The sequence below is a fragment of the Anas platyrhynchos genome, chromosome 2 (assembly GCF_047663525.1).
Source record: "Anas platyrhynchos isolate ZD024472 breed Pekin duck chromosome 2, IASCAAS_PekinDuck_T2T, whole genome shotgun sequence".
Classification (NCBI taxonomy): Eukaryota; Metazoa; Chordata; class Aves; order Anseriformes; family Anatidae; genus Anas; species Anas platyrhynchos.
The window spans coordinates 38,127,684-38,146,678 of record NC_092588.1 but is presented as its reverse complement, the minus strand read 5'-3'; the positions used below and the strand labels follow the sequence as shown (position 1 = coordinate 38,146,678).

The window sequence follows — 18,995 nt, the reverse complement described above, 5'->3', positions numbered from 1 at the left end:
AGCAAATTCCTTTTGCCTTTGCTCATGAATATTGTGGAACTTCCCCCAAAAGCAAGTGATTCTGACTGGATGTACGCTCTTTCAAATAGAACAAAACCATAGGCTTTCCCCCCTTTCAAGAGAAAACAAAGCTGGCAGCGCTCCTGCTGCATTCATAGTTTCAAAGCCTACTTTGTATATAAGAATCCAAGAGCAACCACCACTGGGTCAGATCAAAGGTCCATCTAGCCTAGTGCCTATCTCCAGCAGTGATCAGCAGTGGATGGCTAAGGCAAGGAATAAGGGCATTGCAAGGATGTAAGTATTCTTTCCAAATACCAGCCCAACCTTCAACAGTTTGTGGAGCAAACTGTTTGTGGACTTCCTGAGCCAGAGGTCATGACTTCATGATAAATGGCTTCTAGGGATTCTTCCTCCATGGATGTATCCAACAATTTTCTGAAGCCTGAACTCCTGTAGAAATTACTTCTATGGATTCACTAAATATTTTGTGAAGAAACATGGGTAGATTTGTTTGGATAGTTTTAAAGCTAGACATAGTGGGTTTCATTTCTCCTACTCCTTGAACTGGAAACAATTAATTTTCTTCATGTTGATCATTCTTATTAAATGATAAGAGAAACTAGACACTATTATATCCATGCTTACTCATATTTTTTTCCATGCTGAAGAATCCTACTCTGCTTAGTCATCTCTAATGCAAAAGTTGTTCCATACTTTTATCATTATTGTTCTCTTATCACCCAGTCTTCACTATATGAGATCCTTCAGTAACTCACACAGGAGTTCTGTCCAAAGCAGAGACTAAGAGTCAGCTGACTTTAATCCATCACTTCCTAGGAACTATACTCCACAATGTTCAGGGACAGCAGAGGAAGAAACGCATTTTGCTCTTACCATCGGTAGGTCTTACTGTGTTGATATGAGCAGTGGAGTGCGTTTAGTGTGCCAAGGCCATTAAGTCACCTAGTCTTTCAAGTACAGCTTCCTAGCATAGCTTTTAAGACACTCATACAGAAAGAGATTTTCAGGATCAAATAGGAGGAGAGAAGTTCCCCTCTCCTATACTTTCTACAATGTTAGCTAAAGCTTACAGATCTCTGTACAAAATAGGTGGTTGTTTTTGCAATAGGCAGATGACCTGTGGAGCTTTTTGTCAAAGGATATTATGGAAGGATGATTCAGAAATTTATAGGTGTAGTAGGAGAGACTGGGAAAGATCAAGGAGAAATTGATCCTAAAAACACAGGCAGGACATTGATGGGGGAGTAAAGAACTTAAAGGTTTGGGAGAGGGGCTGGGAGAGTGCAGGGGGGAACCTTGTCCTGTTTCCATTTTCTTCACTGGACATTCGCTGTGGCTGCTGTTGGTGACAGTGTCCTGAGCTAGGTGTACCTGTAGTCTGACCAAGCCGAACTTGTCTCTTAAACCCAGGCTGCCATGTTCATTAAGGCTGCCCATCTATAATTCATGCAGATTTCCGTGGCTGCTGTAAATGTCGCAGGAGGTTGCGCTCTCCCCGACTTTCACCGGGAAAGAGGGGATGCGCGAAATAAAGGCGGCGAAGACCGTGTCACCAGGCGAAAGCCCACGCTGCTAAGCTCCCACTGCCCGGCTGTGCTGCTGCTTTCCCGGCTGTCGGCAGCCCGCGGCTCCTTTGTCACCACTCCCCCGGCGGTGGCGGAGCGCCGAGCCCGCAGCCTGGGAGCGCCGGGAGGCAGCCGGGCGGGCGGCAGGAGGGCTTAGGACCCAGGGGGACGGCAGCCGCCGAGTGGAAGGACCCAGGCTTTGGTGCACACGCCTCCTACCAAAAAAAAAAAAAAAAAAAAAAAAAAAAATCATAGCCCCGTGGAGCTGGCGCTCGCTCATTCACAGTTTTCTAGAGAGATCTGAGCCTGAACCTGGGAGCCGGGAGATCTTGCTCACCCACCCAGCTCAACAGCAAGGACACCTACAGGGGGATAAAAAAAAACAAAACAAAACCCAAACCCTCCCGGCGGCAGGCTGCCTGGCTCTGTGCAGGTATTTGGATTTGTCTTTTCTCGGTTTGCGGCAGGGCGGCTCGCCGCGATCCCGTCCCCCCCCCCCCTCCTCTCCGCGCCGCCGGGCCCGGGCTGCGGCGTTTCAGCACCCGCCGGGCGGACAGCTCCGGCCGCGCTGCGGGCGGCTCCGAGCCCTGCCTGCTCCTGCCTGCACTGCTCCTGCCTGTCCCTGCCTGCCCCTGCTTGTCCCTGCCTGTCCCTGCCTGCCCCTGCCTTCCCCTGCTTGTCCCTGCCTGTCCCTGCCTTCCCCTGCCTGTTTCTGCTTGCCCCTGCCTTCCCCTGCCTGCTCCTGCCTGCCCCTGCCTGCCCCTGCCTGCTCCTGCCTGCCCTGCTCTTAACTGCTACCCATTCCATGCCTGCCCTGCTCCCTGCCTTCCTACCCTTCCCACCCCTCCTACCCTTTCTACCCCTCCTTCCCTTCCTACCCTTCCCACCCTTCCCACCCCTCCTACCCTTTTTACCCCTCCTACCCCTCCTGCCCTTCCTACCCCTCCTGCCCTTCCTACCCTTCCAACCCTTCCTACCCTTCTCTACCCCTCCTACCTTTCTTCTCTGACTCTGACTCTTTTGCCTGTCCTGACTCCCTGGTCCCTGCCTCCCCCCCCCCCCCCCCCACCTCCTACCTGGCCTGTTCCCTCCCTGCCTCCTTCCCCTGCTCCCTGCCTCTCCTGCCTGTCTTGCCTCCGTGCTCTCTGCCTCCCTCTTTCCCCAGCTCACTGTCTGCCCTGCCTCTCTCCTCCTTGTCCTGATGCCTGCGTTTCCTAACTGTCCTACTTCCCCTGCCTGCCCTACTTCCCTTACCCCCCCTGCCTTTCTTCCCTTCCCTGTTTCCTACCTCCTACCTACCCTGTCTCTTCTGCCTCCTCTTCTCCTTGCCCTGCCTCTCTGTCTCCTGCCTTTCTGCTTCTTCCTCTCCTGTCTACTCTCTTCCCTGCTCTGCTCTCCTGCCTCCCTGCCCCAGTTTCCCCCCCTTCCTTTCTTTCCTGCCCCATCTGCCCCTCCTGCTTTCTTTCTCCATCACTAGCCTGGGGAAGCAGGGGAAAGCGTACAAGTTGGAAGGGAAAGTCTAGATCCAATTTCAGAGTAGATGAGAGGCAAGGAGGATGGAGGGGCAAGGGTTAAAGCTGGGAGTTAAGTCACCAAGTAGAGACCCCAGCTAACTGCAGACAGATACAGACAGGAGCTTGCCAAACACAAGCAGATACCTGTTTGCTCCTCAGCAAATTGATGCCTGTTTTGACCAGGTACATTCAGCCCAGAGGAGGGGTGAGAGATTGAGGGGAGGGTGACTGCAGGGTCAGTCAAATGTTCTGCTTTCCCAAAGGCCAGTGATGAGTAATGTGTGCAGGGAAGAAGTAGGCTGAATCATGCCTACCCCCATGGATCCTGTGCTGGAGGAAGTCAAGAATTAAGTTGTGGTCTCTGCAAGCAGTGAGCGTGGTCAGGGAGGGCTTCATACAGAAAACAAACATAAACCAAATAACTGCTGGAGCAACCCCATGCATACTGCTGGCTTGACTTTAATTCTGTCTTACAGTGGTTTAATCCTGGTGGGAGCGGAGGGGGGTTGAAGAAGGTCAGAGGAAGAAGAGAGCTTTCCCTTTCAAAATGCTGATTCCTAAATCTAAACAAGCTCCAGGAATAATGAAGTTAAGGAGCAGATGGCTAGTCATTGTCCATCACTAAACAGTGACTGGATCATATTTGGAAGGAAAAATTAAATTACAGAAAGGCTGCTTTCATGTGCTTTCTGAGTAATCAGATGATAACACGGATTTTCTCCTGTAACAAAAGTTAATGCAATGCCAACATCTAAATGACATATTATGTAACAGTATTATGTCAAGTGTTGCATAGCAAAGGTAAGGATTTTCTTTCTTATATAGTGATAAGTCAGATAACCTTATAGATATTTCCCTGCTTTGTAGTCTGTTTCCTAGCATGAAGTTTGCAGGGACAGTTTATGTTGTCAGCATAATCGGGTCTGATATGTATCTGCTATAGAATGTTGCTGCTTATCTTAGCAATTTTGTTGACTCATCCACCTTTGAAAACTATTGAGTAGTTTTTAAATATTAGACTTGTAACGTGTATGCAAAACAAGAAACAATAATGTAACCTGTCCTAATAACCTTGCCATTCTTATTTTATTATTTCATAATTTCTGACAGAATCTGGTGCAGAGACCAGATACTTTTATACTGACTAGCACCGAGTGCTGCTGAGTAGCAGAATAAGCAGTGCAACTGAGTTTGGCAATAAAGGGACTGCAGAATCAGCCCAAGCACATTGAACCATAATTCTTTAAACTCTGAGTGCTTTGAACACAGAAGGTGTTTCATTGAAACATGTAACAGCAGCCTCTGTGTCTTCCAAAAGGGGACCATGTCAGTTAAAATACAAATGATCATCCTCATAAAATGACGGAGAATATTTCCATCAAACTAGGACTGTAAACTTCTGCAGTTTTTAATTTAGGTGTGCAATTACTGAAGTATTAGCACTATTGTTTTGCAAAAAGTAAAAATAAAAAAATTATATTCTCTCACAGCCCATTGCTATGGTGTCTGGCACATATACATACGAGATGTGACAATCAGATCCTACAAGTTAAAACAGGTGGGAACATCAGCCTTTTATAAAGGTGGAAGTTCAGTGAACAGAAGTTCATAGAGTTTTTGGCAGATGATTATAAGTCCTTTACCTCTTGATATTACCACTGCTCCTAGAATTTAGCTGTTTTCTAAAAACAGCTTTTTTCTTTTTTTTTTTTTGAGTAGTATTTTTACAAAGAAAGTCATTAAGTCTAACATGTTGCTCCACTGAGAAAATGAACATACAAAGCATTATCAAATTATATTAAACTAACTTCCTTCCTTCCTTCCTTCCTTCCTTCCTTCCTTCCTTCCTTCCTTCCTTCCTTCCTTCCTTCCTTCCTTCCTTCCTTCCTTCCTTCCTTCCTTCCTTCCTTCCTTCATCCCTCCCTCCCTTCCTCCCTTCCCTCCCTTCCCTCCCTTCCTCCCTTTCCTCCCTTCCTCCCTTCCTTCCTTTTTTTCTCTCCTTTCATCCTCTTTACCCCACCTCCCTTCCTTTCTTTCCTCCCTCTGCCACCCCACAGGATGGCAGATACTATTTTCAGTCATAATGTGTGATGAACTAAGTTTCCACTTGACAGGGTAATAATATACAATCATTTAATTTAATATTTTTAAAAGAGCATTTTTGTTTGTTTGTTTGTTTTATAATATGTAGCAAAAGCCCCTTAAAATCAGATAAACTTCATGTTACTAAAGATGTAGAATTAAATATCTTGATTATATATTTTCTTCCTTCTTCTGTATATCTTTGTATAGATGGCATAATACAACTTCTACAATGCATTTAGGGGTTTTCAGGAACCAGTATTATCATCCCGTGCTATCAGATTTCTACACATAGCTTAATTATCATTCTTGGGGGTAAGAATTCATGTTTTATATACTGCTGATAATTTCTGCTGAAGGAAGTTCCTATACAATGTAAAAAAAATGATTTCTTTATCCAGTAGTGGCCAGGATGCTTTTTGCATGGTGACACTTCCAGTTCATGACCGACATGGAAGTCCCACATAGCCTGCTGCTTGTTTGACATTCCATGGGACAGGCATCATGTTCCCACAGGGGACTGCAGTTTATCTGTGGTTAAGTATGTAAAACTTTAAAACAATTATCTGGAGAAAGATAGAAGTAAACACATTTAGTTCACAGTCATTTTGCTTAACTTTTTTATTTACAGGTTCTCTGAGTTTCCCTGCTCGGCTTGTAGTCCTATTTCCTTAATATTCAGGTTGACAATAACTTTGCAAATTTTGTGTCAAAAGATAGTGAGGCAATCTGTTTATTCCACATCTGTCAGACAACCTTGTCAGTCTCTCCTGATGCCCGTCAGCTTGCAGCAGCAGCAGGGCAGCTGCAGGTCAGTGCTGCAGACACGCCTGCCCTACTTACTGTGCAGGGAGCTACAAGGTTCAGTTGAGTTGCTGCCATGTTTTGTGCTGAGCCATGGCTAAATTACCACTGTTGGACAGATAGATGTGGCCCAAGGGGTAACCTGTAACTGACTCAAGCTGACAAGAAGACTGTAATACAAGGGGCGTAGGGATGTATGATGTATTGTTTTTACTGGATTGAAGGAAATGTTAGGCTTTGCACCTGAGCAAGGAGATCACAACCCAGGAAAGTGTGAGAAAACATCAAACTCCCCACACAGCTGTTAGAGTCAGAAATGTTTCCTGTTTTAATATTGAAGAGGAGTAATAGTTCCCTAGCAAAGGTTTACAGGAACTTGAGGCATTGAATGCGAAAGGCTTGCAATGTTTAACTCATTTAGGTTCACTGAGAGAATCTCATCCCTTAGGAAAGGTCTGTAGGAGACATTCATAGTCTGAGCAGCAGTCAGGCTATGGAATTGGGAAGTGAAACAGGCCTACTGGGGTCCCCCATAGGGGGTTAACTTTTGCCAAAAGTATAAAGAAATTATACACTTTTGGGGTCCTGATTGGGCCACTGAAGCTTCTCCTTATGCTGGAGAAACAGGGAACATTGCGGTCTACCTCCTTATTTCCTAGTGTGCAATATGGTTTCATATTTTTTGCATGATGCAGAGTATTCTGGAAAGGTTGCCCAGGTGTTAACATGTACGCTTGCTGCTCAGGAGATGTATGCCCTGTTCCCAGCTCTGTGAAATGTGCCCTCCATGACTGCAGGCAAATCACTCAGGGCTGTACTTCTCCCTATTGGCTGTGCTGGATGCCAGGATCCTGCAGCCAAGGACAAGAGAGAGTCAGATTTTCTCACCCCTTTTTTGAAATTTCATGGAGCCAGGGTACATCTCTTTCTGTACCTGAGCACTCCATCTCCAGTTTGGGTTCCTGCTAAAGTACCCAAGACCACAAAGGGCCATAGGAGCCATTCCTACAAGTGCAGCTATGGATCCATCCTCCCTTGCCCTTATGAAGAAATCCCTTCTAAGCAGAACATAGCCCAGAGATGTTTTCCACAGTTAACATCAAAATATTTTTTAGAAAGCAATTTAATGAGATGACACCCACACTCCGAAATGAAGTCATTCTAGACTACCATTTTCCCGCCCTCCCTGCCCACTCCCTTCTTTTCTGGAATGATTTTAAGAGCTAATATCTGTATGAATGCTGGGATCTAGGAATTATATAATTAAACAAATCATAACAATGATGACTATTAACACCAGGTGAGGATCAAAGCCCAGTGCCTTCCCCATCTGAAAGCTGCAGTAATGAACTTTCACGTGGTGTATAGCTTTGAACTGAATGGAAAACTCTCATTAGACAGAGACCCCTCAAATCTGTCTGGAATTTAAATGTATGAGGAAGGGCCAAATGGACATGAGGACAATCCTCCAAGGGGCAAATGGTGTTGCAGAGACTGCAAAGTGGGCAAGAACAAAATGGTCCAGACAAGTGTCATGTTCACTGAGGACAGTTTTGGCCAATTTTCCAGCTGTAGGGCAGATAGGTGTTGAATGATGATCCAGAAGCTGCCATTGAAGAGAGAGTAGTAAAGCATGTTAAGATCTTTGAACAGAAAGTGCTAAATATGCATTCTTAAAATATTATTTTCATTGTAGTTAATTAAGTATTGCAATAAATTTTATTATCAACCAAGACTTAGTTTTGAGGGTCAGGAAAAAAATATATAAGCTGTTTGTTTGTCTGAAGACCGTATGATACTTTTAGTATTTTACTTATCCTAAAGCCACTCTCTGTCCCTTGTCATTGTCTTGTGACAAAAAATAATATGAATAAGCTGTAATCGTATATGACACCACAATTCTGGTCAAAATTTTCCCCTTTTTTACTGTATTAATAAATTGTGTTTCATACTTTTGTTAATTATTTTTCCTTGTTTAAAGCTTGGGTTTGTTCCTTTGAAGGGATGATTTATTGTAAGTGGCTGTGAAAAGACATTAGGAGAGCAAATAGTCCCTTGGGAACAAAGAGTCACAACACAGAAAAGCAGCTGTTGAGACTATAACAAAGAGTCTAGTGTGCCAACATGTAGCAAAATTGAAAAAAAAAAAAAATAATAATAATAAAAAAAGACCAGCATCTTCATTTGGAAAAAAAAATGCAGAACAAAGATGTAAACACCTGAAAAACTGGCAGATGGATTAGAGCTATACACAACACCAGATGAGGAGAAACTGCCATGTGTGGGAGGAGATGAAAATGGAGAAGGTGCTTCTGCTATACCTTTGGGAATCAGGATAAATCAGCACCATTTGAGAAAGCACAGTGACAATTAAACTGGGTAGCTATGGAGCATTAAATTTATTGTCAAGGTAAACAGGGGGAGAACTAAGTCATCCACAGATATAAATCAAACTCCTTGAAGTCGATGGTGCTAGACAGGATTACTAACCTCATGATTTGTGTTATGATTCAGACAGTGACAATACTGCTCATAGACATTTTGGATTATTTTGAAATATATAACAGTAAAGCATTTTAGTGCAAAAGTTGCTCCAGCTAATAATCTAATCTAATAATCTATAGATTCTGTATCCCATCCCTGTAGCTCAACTCACCACTAGAAAACTCTGAAATGCATTTTAGAATGTTTATTTTGTTAGAGTAAATATTTGTAAATTGCTTTTTGGCAACAAAGTCTGACAGGAGAGGACCTTAACTCTGTCACCTTGGGATCATCCTCGGGATGAAGGGTGCTAATAAATTTAACTAAGGTAAAAACAATTGGAAAATTTGATGATAATAAGTAGCATAATTTTTGGCACTAACTGATTAGGAACCCTATGAGGAGATCCAAAGAGACAGACTTTCCCTCCTTGGTCTGTCCCCATTTCCTTCTGGAGCAGCCTGCAGTTGACCTTTCAGAAACTTGCCTCATTTCTGAAGAAGTATCTCAGGGGAGATGTGAGTCTGAAAAGGAGCAGAGCAAAGGATGTCTTTTACGCCCATAAACTCTCACAAAATCGGTGAAAACACTGAGGTCACATTTAACAGCCACAAGTCACAGTAGCTCCAAAAGTGTTCAAATTCATAATGAATGAGTCAGAGCTGACACAGACCCCAGATGGGCTCCTGGCTTCCACCCCTCCTCTACTGAGCACCCTCGAGTGCAGCCAGGTGCCTCTGGGCACTCTGATCCCCCTGTGACAGTGTCATACTTAAGCACACCTAACTAGCTCTGTGGAGGCAATTCTAACTCAAAACATGATTAATGCAATAAAATGCTAATGCCACCATTAATTTGAGATCTAAAGCACAGATTATTGGCCTGATTTTCCAAAGCCTTACATTAATTTTACATCAGCAGAATTCTGTTGACACCAGCAGCGTTATCCTAATTTGGTCTAATAAATGCAAGAGGAAGGCATTATTTTTTATGCATGTAACCCATCTTTAATAAAACCCTTATTTCTTTAAGAATTGAGTAACCTGCAGCCCCCTCAAGACCTCAGGGCATGTTTTTCTGGAGTCTTTCACACTCTGTAGTGACTTGGCAAAGACAGCCTTCCTGTCTTTTCCTAAGTTTTCCCAGGCTGATGCTGAATCATTGGGTACTCTGCCCTGCAGGTAGCTCTACATATCTCCAACTCCACAGCAAATACTGAAAGAGGCTGCTTAGCAAACTCCCTTTGAGCAAACCCACCCACAGGAAAGTCAACTGCATGTTGCTGTTGAATGAAAAGCTTGGGGACTTTTTCTCTTACCTGACACCGCAAATGTCCTTTAAGCAAATATGCAGAAACAATATATTCAAATTTAGGGATCTTATCCTGGGGGTGCAGCTGTGGCATCTAAAGTGTAGTTTGTATCAATGACATGCAAGTTTACAAAACAGGGAAATTGAGGTTCCCTTGTGCTGATTAACTTCCACATCCTGCAGTGTAAGTTTGAGCACTCCCATCTAGGAAATGCTCTGGCTGCTGCTGTCCCCTTGGTTTGATATGAGAACACTGAATCTAGGAGAGCAGCAGAGTGAAACAGTGTTTGTTCTATAAATAATTCATAACTTTCTAAACAGCTTTCCTCAAATAAAATAAAGCATGCCTTTCACTCGGGGATTCCCTTTTAATTTTTAGAACCAAATTTTCTTTTTCAGAAATTAGAGAGAGAGATAAATTTGTTAGGCAGTGTTTTTTATTTTGTTTTATTTTGTTTGCTTGTCTGTTTTTGTGATGGCTGAAAAATTGGATGGATCTTGATCTTTCTTCATGCACATTTCACATTGGAACAGACCTTGATCTTATTTCACACAAGTGTAACTACACAGACTTCGATGACAGCCTCTTGCTAATTATGTCACTGAAATGTAAGAGATTCACTGTACCGTTTTGCTCATACATAACAGCTTAAGCATCACTTCTAACACTCATAAAAACAAATTCTAGGTAAAGTACAAGAATGAAAAAGAAAATGAAATTCAGAACTAAATATTCAAGAAAGTTACAAGGTACTGAAAATAAGAATTTGACGTAAAATATGTATCTTTGCAACATTAACCCTGTAAGACTGGATTCATCAAACACTTTATTCATGGGATATTTCCCATGAAGATAAATTAACTCTCAGTGGGAAATATTTTCAGTGATGTTTTACCAAGCAGAAAACACCAGTGATGTTGGTGGAGTTTTGTTTTATTTTTAAACAGTTTTATGAACAACTTAGGAGCTAATTCAAGCTCCTTAAATACAAGCTGACAGTACAGCTGATAAAATCAAGTCAAACAAGTTGTTAGACTTATTATGATGACTATAAATCTGCATATTTAGAAAGCTGAAATATTGCTTCTGTTATGTGTTGGAAACAATTATCATCAGTTTTGCTTTTGTCATCTTGGGCTTGAAGTTATGGAAAGTTGGAACTCCCATACTTTTAGACAACTTTGCAAAGGGTATTCTAATACTAAGATGCTAAAATCTATAATTGTTAATTAATCAGACTGCCTTTCTGAAAGCTAAAATATATACATTCAAGTTGTCAGTGACTGTCTTATCTTAATTGCACAAATTCTGAAATTATTTGTCTGTTATCCTCTTACATATGAGGCCTACAAACAGTTTTATGGTTATATAAAGTTCAGAAACACATTTGTGTAATCTTTATATACCTACTTAATCTTCCTTTTATATATTTGCTCTTTCTTTTAGAATCTGATGGAATAAACAACACTTTCCTTTGGATGGATTATACGACATATGAACTGCCTGTTACTCTTTCTGCAGGAATAAGAAAAGCCCTTTACTTTCATTTGCTAGGTGTCAGCATGATAGCAAAAAGCTTCTGAATGGCTCACACTCACAGAAGACCATTTGTTGAATGGGATCAGCACTTCCACTAAAATATCTGAAGTTAAGGATTTGGAAAACAGATTTTTGCAGAGATGACCCATTTACAAGCTGGACTTAGTCCAGAGACTATAGAGAAAGCCCGCCTGGAACTGAATGAAAACCCAGACATTTTGCATCAGGATATCCAGCAAGTCAGGGACATGATCATCACGAGGCCTGACATTGGGTTTTTACGTACAGATGACGCCTTCATCTTGAGATTTCTCCGAGCCAGGAAGTTTCACCAAACGGAAGCCTTCAGACTGCTGGCTCAGTACTTCCAGTACCGCCAATTAAATCTGGATATGTTCAAAAACTTCAAGGCTGATGATCCAGGAATCAAACGGGCTCTGACTGATGGGTTCCCAGGAGTGCTAGAAAATCGCGACCACTGTGGCAGGAAGATTCTTCTGCTTTTTGCAGCCAACTGGGATCAGAGTAGGTAAATGTAGATAGTGTCCTTATCTTTTTATATACACTTACACTCAACTTGTAAATGAATATTTGTGACCATACATAAAGAAGCAAAGCCATCAGTAAAATATTTTATAGTAAGTCCATTTCACTAAAACTTTTACCTGACTTGATCTCCTCTCATTCATCAGATGTAACATCATTCAGATCCAAGGGTATTTCATAGTATCAAATAAGTAGTTCATGTTTTTTTTTGTTTTGTTTTGTTTTGCTTCTATAAATACTTAATTTTTTTAGTCAGATAGTGTTGGCTTGCTATAAATACATTAATACTTATTATATAATTGCTTCAGTAATATCATAGATTAGTTTAACAGGTTGACAGAAAGCAAATGTCTTGAAGCATATGGTGGCTCTCTTAGCTCTTCCGGTGCAGCAGGAAATGACCATATTTATCTTATCTTTAGAATTCTAAACAGATGTTTTTTTGGTTTTAATGATTGCAGGAATTATAACCTCTGTTATGAGATTTTCTCAAATTGTATCATAATTTCTACACTCTCTGGCTAGTGTATGCTTGTTAGTTTGATAAATGGGAGATTCATGCAAAGTATATTTTCTTTTCAGGTCATTTATTTACAGAGAATGAACTAAGATATCTCCCATTAATTATTATAAAATCATATTCTTAAATGTTAATATGATTAAACAGCTTTCACTACCTACTTTAAGTTATATAAATACAGAGAAAAGGTGATTGCATCCAAATATCATGTTCACATTTTTCCCTTTGTCAGAAGTTATTCCATTCCATTTTCCCTGCATTCATAGTAAGATGAAATTTATTCAGCTGTTGTGATTGCCAGATGTTCTGCTGATCTTTAATAAAAATGAGAGCAAAGAAAAAAAATTCAGATTCAGGTCTTGAGCATCAAAAATTCTGGCGACTTCCAGGTAGGAGTTTGCCTTGCTGCAGTCTAAGATTGCCCGTGAAAGTGTCTTGCATCTTTAGGATACAATAGATTAGAGCTTTGCATTTTCATTACAGAAATTATTAGTGAACAGTACACATGTGCCTGTAATTTTTCATGCTTATTGTTTTCTGGGTAAACCTTTAATGTCCCTGCAAAAACTGTTCAGAAGTGCTTCTATTTTTCTTTCCATGCACAGATCAAGCAAACAGATGTACATAAATATAGCTTTGCATATAGAAAACTATTTGGTGAAATCTAGAACTGAAGCCAGTGATAAAAGTCCTACTGAGTACAATGAGGCCAGTAGTTTATCTCCTGACTTTCTGAACTGTGAGCTTGGCTTTCTTCCAACCACAAAACCTTTCCTTTAGCACTTGGGCTGAAAAGAAAGATGAATAAGCAGGTATCTTAAAGTAATAGAAAGCATCAGCTTTAGAGGACAGAAGCATTGTGGCTCTGCTGGTTGTATTAAGGGATTTAGGTATTATACGGAGCTGGCTTCAGGTTTCTGATCCCTCAACAAAATTAATCCATATGATTAACCTTGTCCATTGGGTCCTGCTCTGGGAAAGTTGAGAATGCTTCTGTCAAAGGCTCCTGCACAGGGATTTGGACAGAAAATTGAGTCTTACCAGATTTTGGCTCAAGTTTTCTTAAATCCATGTTTCCACACGTATATGTGCATATATGCAAACCCAAAGATACCTTGCTTCTGAAAACATAATTTTAACTTTCAACAAAGAAAGTCCAAGGCTATTGTGATAGGATATACTTTCTTGAGTAAGAGTCCCATACAAATTCTACCTCACTTCTTCCACTGAAATTCAACTCTTGTCTGGATTTAAATGACAAGAAGTGTCATTTTTGTCAGCTTTTGTATCACTGCAACTTGTGAGTTTGAGGTCTGGGAAAGGAGTGCTTTGGGTATGAATTAGGAGCAGGATTTGGTCTCTAAGAAAGCAGATGTATGATCTCCTCCTTCTTTACTGCCTAAAGACATCGATAAGAGTAAAAGATGTTAAGGAACCTGAAATGATGAGCATGATATCCTATTAAGCAGCACAAAAAACAGATTATTGGACAGAAAAAATGCACGTGTATATTTGTTTCAAAAAGTAAAAATAAAAAGGGCTATTGTTTATATCTAACACACATGTTTCTTGGACAACTTTTCTATGGATATGTTTTCAGTGATGACAAGATCTTTATGACAAGTTTAGAGTTTACCTGAACACTAGTGCAACCAACTCATCTGATGTTATGATGCTGACAAGCAAGAGTAAGAGCTCAGCCTTCAACACGCTTTTCCTAACTTTAGTCTCATTTCCAACTGGCTGTGACATCTCTTTCTTTATTATTAAAGCATAATTTAAAAAGGATGATTCATAAAGAAACGCTAATTAAAAAAAAAAAAAAAAAAAAAAAAAAAGAACTTTAATATAAGCATTGCTTGAATCCATAAACTGATTTTCAGCCCAGAGATTTATATCATTTATACCCCTGGGAATATGGTGGGTATATAGACCATATGCTAGGCAGGCACTTCTTACAATTTTATTGATTTTTTAAAAGGAAATGTCATTATTTGTGTAATGTCACTGCTTGGATAAACCAGATCCAAAATATTTTTAAGAGATTTCCTCTGTCAAAGACAAAATCTCTGCACGAGCTTTTAGAAACACTCTATTTTTAGCTTCAAGAATGCAATTGATAGCTCTAATATCTTTAGGAAACTAGCTTTTAGTTTCCAGTATCAATGTTTCTAGCTTCAGCTTCTAGCTACCAGATGTTGTCAATATGAAGAGACCACAAAAATATGTCAGCTTCCCATGTTTCCATTTTTGTGTCCTAACCATCTAATCTTTTAACCTACTTTTGAATTCACTGAGGATGCTGCAATGTAGGGAAGTTACTCTGAGGCAACAAATTAGTACATTAGTTACTCTACATCAGTGGTCCTCACATTCACTTTTGACCATGCTGAATGTAAAACACCTAACCTCCTTTTCCTTCAGGGCAAAACTACCATTGTATTGTTCACAAGGTAAGAAAATATTTGTGGGCAGTCAACACAACAAAGACAATATACTGCAAATTACAACCTAACTTAACATTTTGCAATATATTTGTTATATATTACCCAAGCTTAAATAGGTGGAATTTATTTACTCTCAGAATTAGGAATATTTTCTAGATTCCTAATACTTTGCATCATTCTTTTCTGGTCCTTTCCTATCATTTTAATGTTGTCAATGTGCTGACAGATGAAATGATTATAAACTTTCTCTAAGAAAACATCATGTGTTAGCACCATCTCACATTTCTCTTTAGTAATTCCCTTCTTTTAGGTACAAGATTGCCACTGTTTTCTTAGCTATTCTGTCGTATTTTGAGCTCATGTTCAGCTCAGATCTGCTTCCAAGTTACTGCTTCCCAAAATACAAACACCACTGGTAAATGTGTCATACATTCTCATCTATAATGGGGGCACAGTCTAGCATGTGATTCACGCTCTTCTGTAGAGCTAAACCTGTCCTCCTCATCAATTATCATTGCATGGTTTCTGTGATATCTGCAAAGTTTACTGGCAAGAACTTTATTTTTTGCTTCCATATCATTGATAAAGATAGTGATTATTGTTTTGACCAAAACCTCCTTGATGACTAGGAAAAAACCACAAGGAATGATAATTTGTACCCACAGATCACTACCTGAAATTTACTATTGTGCCAGGTTTTCATTCATTTAGCATGTTCTGTTTCGATATAGTTTTGTTCTATTTATAGACAGTTTTCTTAAAGATAATGTCTTCATTTTCTCTTTTATTCCAATATAGTAGCTTCTGAATCTGTTCATTAAAGTTAATCAAATATGATACAGAATGGAAGACTTCAGTGGTATTGAATGGGTGAAGATGAGCAGATGGATAAAGAAGAAAGATCAGATTAGTTTCACATTGAGGGAGAGAAAAGATATTGACATGTATTACTGTGCATGAGTGAATCCATGCAGGGGAGTGCCACCATTCACATAGGCCAGGGACGCAGAGTAATCCAACTATAAGAAGTAAACTCACCCAAAACCCACAAAGTCATGACATTACCACAACTTACAGAGCAACCTATTTGCAACTGACAATCACAGTGTATGAATGACAGGTAAGCATGTCAAACCAACCTTGACAGAATCTTTTTGATGAACCAATTTGCGTTATGAAAAAATCCGTTTGTGAAACAAATGTACAAACAGACAGTTTTGATGAGATCTGAACCAGGATTTCACATAAACAAGTGTGTGATGTGATGTTCTAGATTACAAACAGTCATTCTCACAGTTTATCACTCCATCAGTCTCACCAAACCTAAGCCCTCACTCCTCTGATGCACCTTGAGTGAAACCGAACATTTTAAAAAAGCCAGATAAAAGTGTTTTTTCTGCTGTTACTTTAAGGAAGCCCTTCACTAGCTACCACAGCTGTTCCTAGGTCTGCTACTATCTTACTTGGCTAGTACACCTGGGAGATGGGGGCTTTGGGTGAACAAGTAATTCAGGAGGAGTTCATTAATCTTCCAAGTAAAGATATTTCCTTCAAGGTCGTCCAGCCAGAGTACAATTTATTTCTATGTAGAGAGCGAGCACAAGGACTCTCTCCATTCATGACACATGGTTGCATACCGACCCTCTGCAAATAGGACCTTGGGGTGCAGGGCCAGAAGGTTGCCCACTGTCTTTTATGGCAAAATGGTAATTAATTTCTTTATTCATAACTGGACTGTCAAGTCTTAGATACTGTCAAATATCTCCAAAAATTCTGTAAGAAAGTCAGAGGGGAAAACTGCTTCTCTGTTTACAGCGTGCATTCCCGAGTCAGCTGCTAGCTATAAATTCTCTTTTATTAACCAAGGAGTCCCAAATGCTAGATACTTACCATTCCGTAGGAAAGTGTATTGAGATAGGCTAAAAGGCAAGGAAATGCTCTGACATAGTGGTAAACCAACAGCTGTAAATATTTTAAAGGATTGTGATAGAAAAAATCACCTCCTTGCTGAGAATGCTAATAAATGGTGTAGTTACAATGATGTTATCATCAGTAGATCCTTTTGATATGAATGAATATGTCTCAGATACTGATTATTCCAACATATTTCAAGGATAATCTCAGGTACTTAATAGAATATGAAGGAATAAACATCTGTTGAGACTGATTTACAGTCACAAGTAAACTCTGGCAATAACTCAGCCTCATAGCTGTTTATTATGAGAGACTACTGCTGAAATATGACTAGCCCTAATATCAGAATGATTTTTTACACAGCAAGTCTTTGTATTTAGTTAGAAGATACTGCTTCTGTGTTGGGAGATGCAATGTATTAGAAATATTTGGGAGATACAATATATTAAAAATATTTCATGTTACATTGCTACATTACTGAGCTTGTTTGAAATGGTAGCAGACTTCAGGGTAGCAGAGAAAGTGTAGCATGTGCAGAATGCTCATTTCAAGGAGTAACAGATGTGCAAATTAAATGTTGGACAAAGAAGAGGAGAAATAAGCTCTGTCCTAAAATGTTTTAATTTGCTTGGAGGTGGCAACTTAATTCAGTTAGTACAGTTTATTGTGGGAGCCAGGTTTGGGAAGGCGGATGTAGTCTGTATGAATGACAGAAGGATGACATACACAAATGACAGTCCTGGACAGAGCTGAAAAGGGAATCAAAGAAGAGAGAGAAAATGTCTGAAAAAGAGGAAGAACAACAACAGCTGGGAAAGTTATGAGACATATGTTGAAGAACAAGACAATCCTGACTGAAAGGAAAAAAAAATCAATGGGGAGGAGGGGTGAGGAGTAGGGCAATCAAACACATATTGAGAGAGAAGAGAAGGTGAATGAATGGTGCGGGGATGAGGACTGAGTGAAGAGCTGTGAAGGACAGTGCCAGTGGGTGAGACAGACAATTGCTGGAGCTGGCCTGCAGGATAACAAAGGGAAATGAAGGGCAAACTTGAAAGTGGCTCTATGCCACCTCCCTCCTATGGAGAAAAGAAACCAAACTCAATCCCCAAGCTTTATGAACCAGAGAAGACAGATGATTAAGAAAAATACATGCAGAGAAACGTGCACACACACACACATGCATATACATGCACACCCTTTCCTTCCCAGATTGTCTGAAAAGACCAAAATTTTGTGTGAGGGCTTATGTCTGGGTGGCAGAAAAGAGAAACTGTATAATGTTGTGCTAGGAAGGGGTACATTGCCCCTAGAAAATGGCCCATGCTCCTCTGCGGGCTTTATTTGTCATCCTTACAGCTTGGTTCAGCAAAAGAACATTATAACACGGCTGTATCAACAGAATAGTACAAAGCCAAACAATATGACATCCCATGTGGTTCTTTGTGCCTTTGAACCTTGAGAACAACTGGTATCCACGAATGCTCTTATAAATAGGAGTTTTTTGAGGTGAGACATCATAAGAAGTGATTGGAATGCTTTTTGTCAGAGCTTTTCCTAAATCAAATCTTCTAAATATCTGATATCCTAATGAGTTTCTAACTTGTCAACCTAATTAAAATGAGTTAAGGCAAATTCATGCATTGCAGCAGGAACAGACTGCAAACAGTCAAGGGAGAAAAAAAAAAAAAAAATAAGGAACTCTCTGACTAACTAGTTAATAGACAACATACAGTAGAAGCATCGGAGACAAGTGGAGATATCAAGCTGGAATCCTTAAGTACATTTAAAAATTTAAAATTCTAATGATCTTTGATATATATTTTTCCCAGACCACGATTTATTTTAGGTTCTTTATTCTGAACTCAGAGCCTCTCTGTCAATTGCATTTTACATAAAAATACTTGCTTTTTTCACCACACTCTTGTAGGTGTCAAACATCCTCCACTTCCAGCAGCTTGAAAGCAGCCCCAGAGGATGCTTGGGAACTGCAGCTGTTAGCAGGCTTTGTGTGGTCTGAAAGAAATTACAGTGGACAACATGAATTTGGACAGGATGTGCACGGGCATGGTGTGGGGTGTGCTGAGCTCAATGAAATGGCTGAACAGCACATGGTGGTAAATCCTCCCCGCTACCAAAGTTGCTCTGTTTCTGGGTGTTTGTCTGCCTTGGGAGGATAAGAAAGATGTCAGGTCCCACAGCTGCACTGTTAAGAGTGCTCTGAACATGCACCCCTGGGATGCT

General features: G+C 40.4%; 1 protein-coding gene across 1 annotated transcript in view; it reads left to right on the top strand.

Annotated features, from left to right (window-relative positions):
- The first annotated feature begins 1,697 nt into the window (after positions 1–1,697).
- Positions 1,698–18,995, top strand: part of CLVS1 (clavesin 1) — a 107,185-nt gene continuing 89,887 nt past the window's right edge. Inside the window, exons 1-2 of the mRNA XM_038175371.2 lie at positions 1,698–2,022; positions 11,232–11,853. Coding sequence (XP_038031299.1) covers positions 11,465–11,853 — 389 coding nt within the window. The 5' untranslated portion in view covers positions 1,698–2,022; positions 11,232–11,464. The remainder of the gene's footprint in view (positions 2,023–11,231; positions 11,854–18,995) is intronic.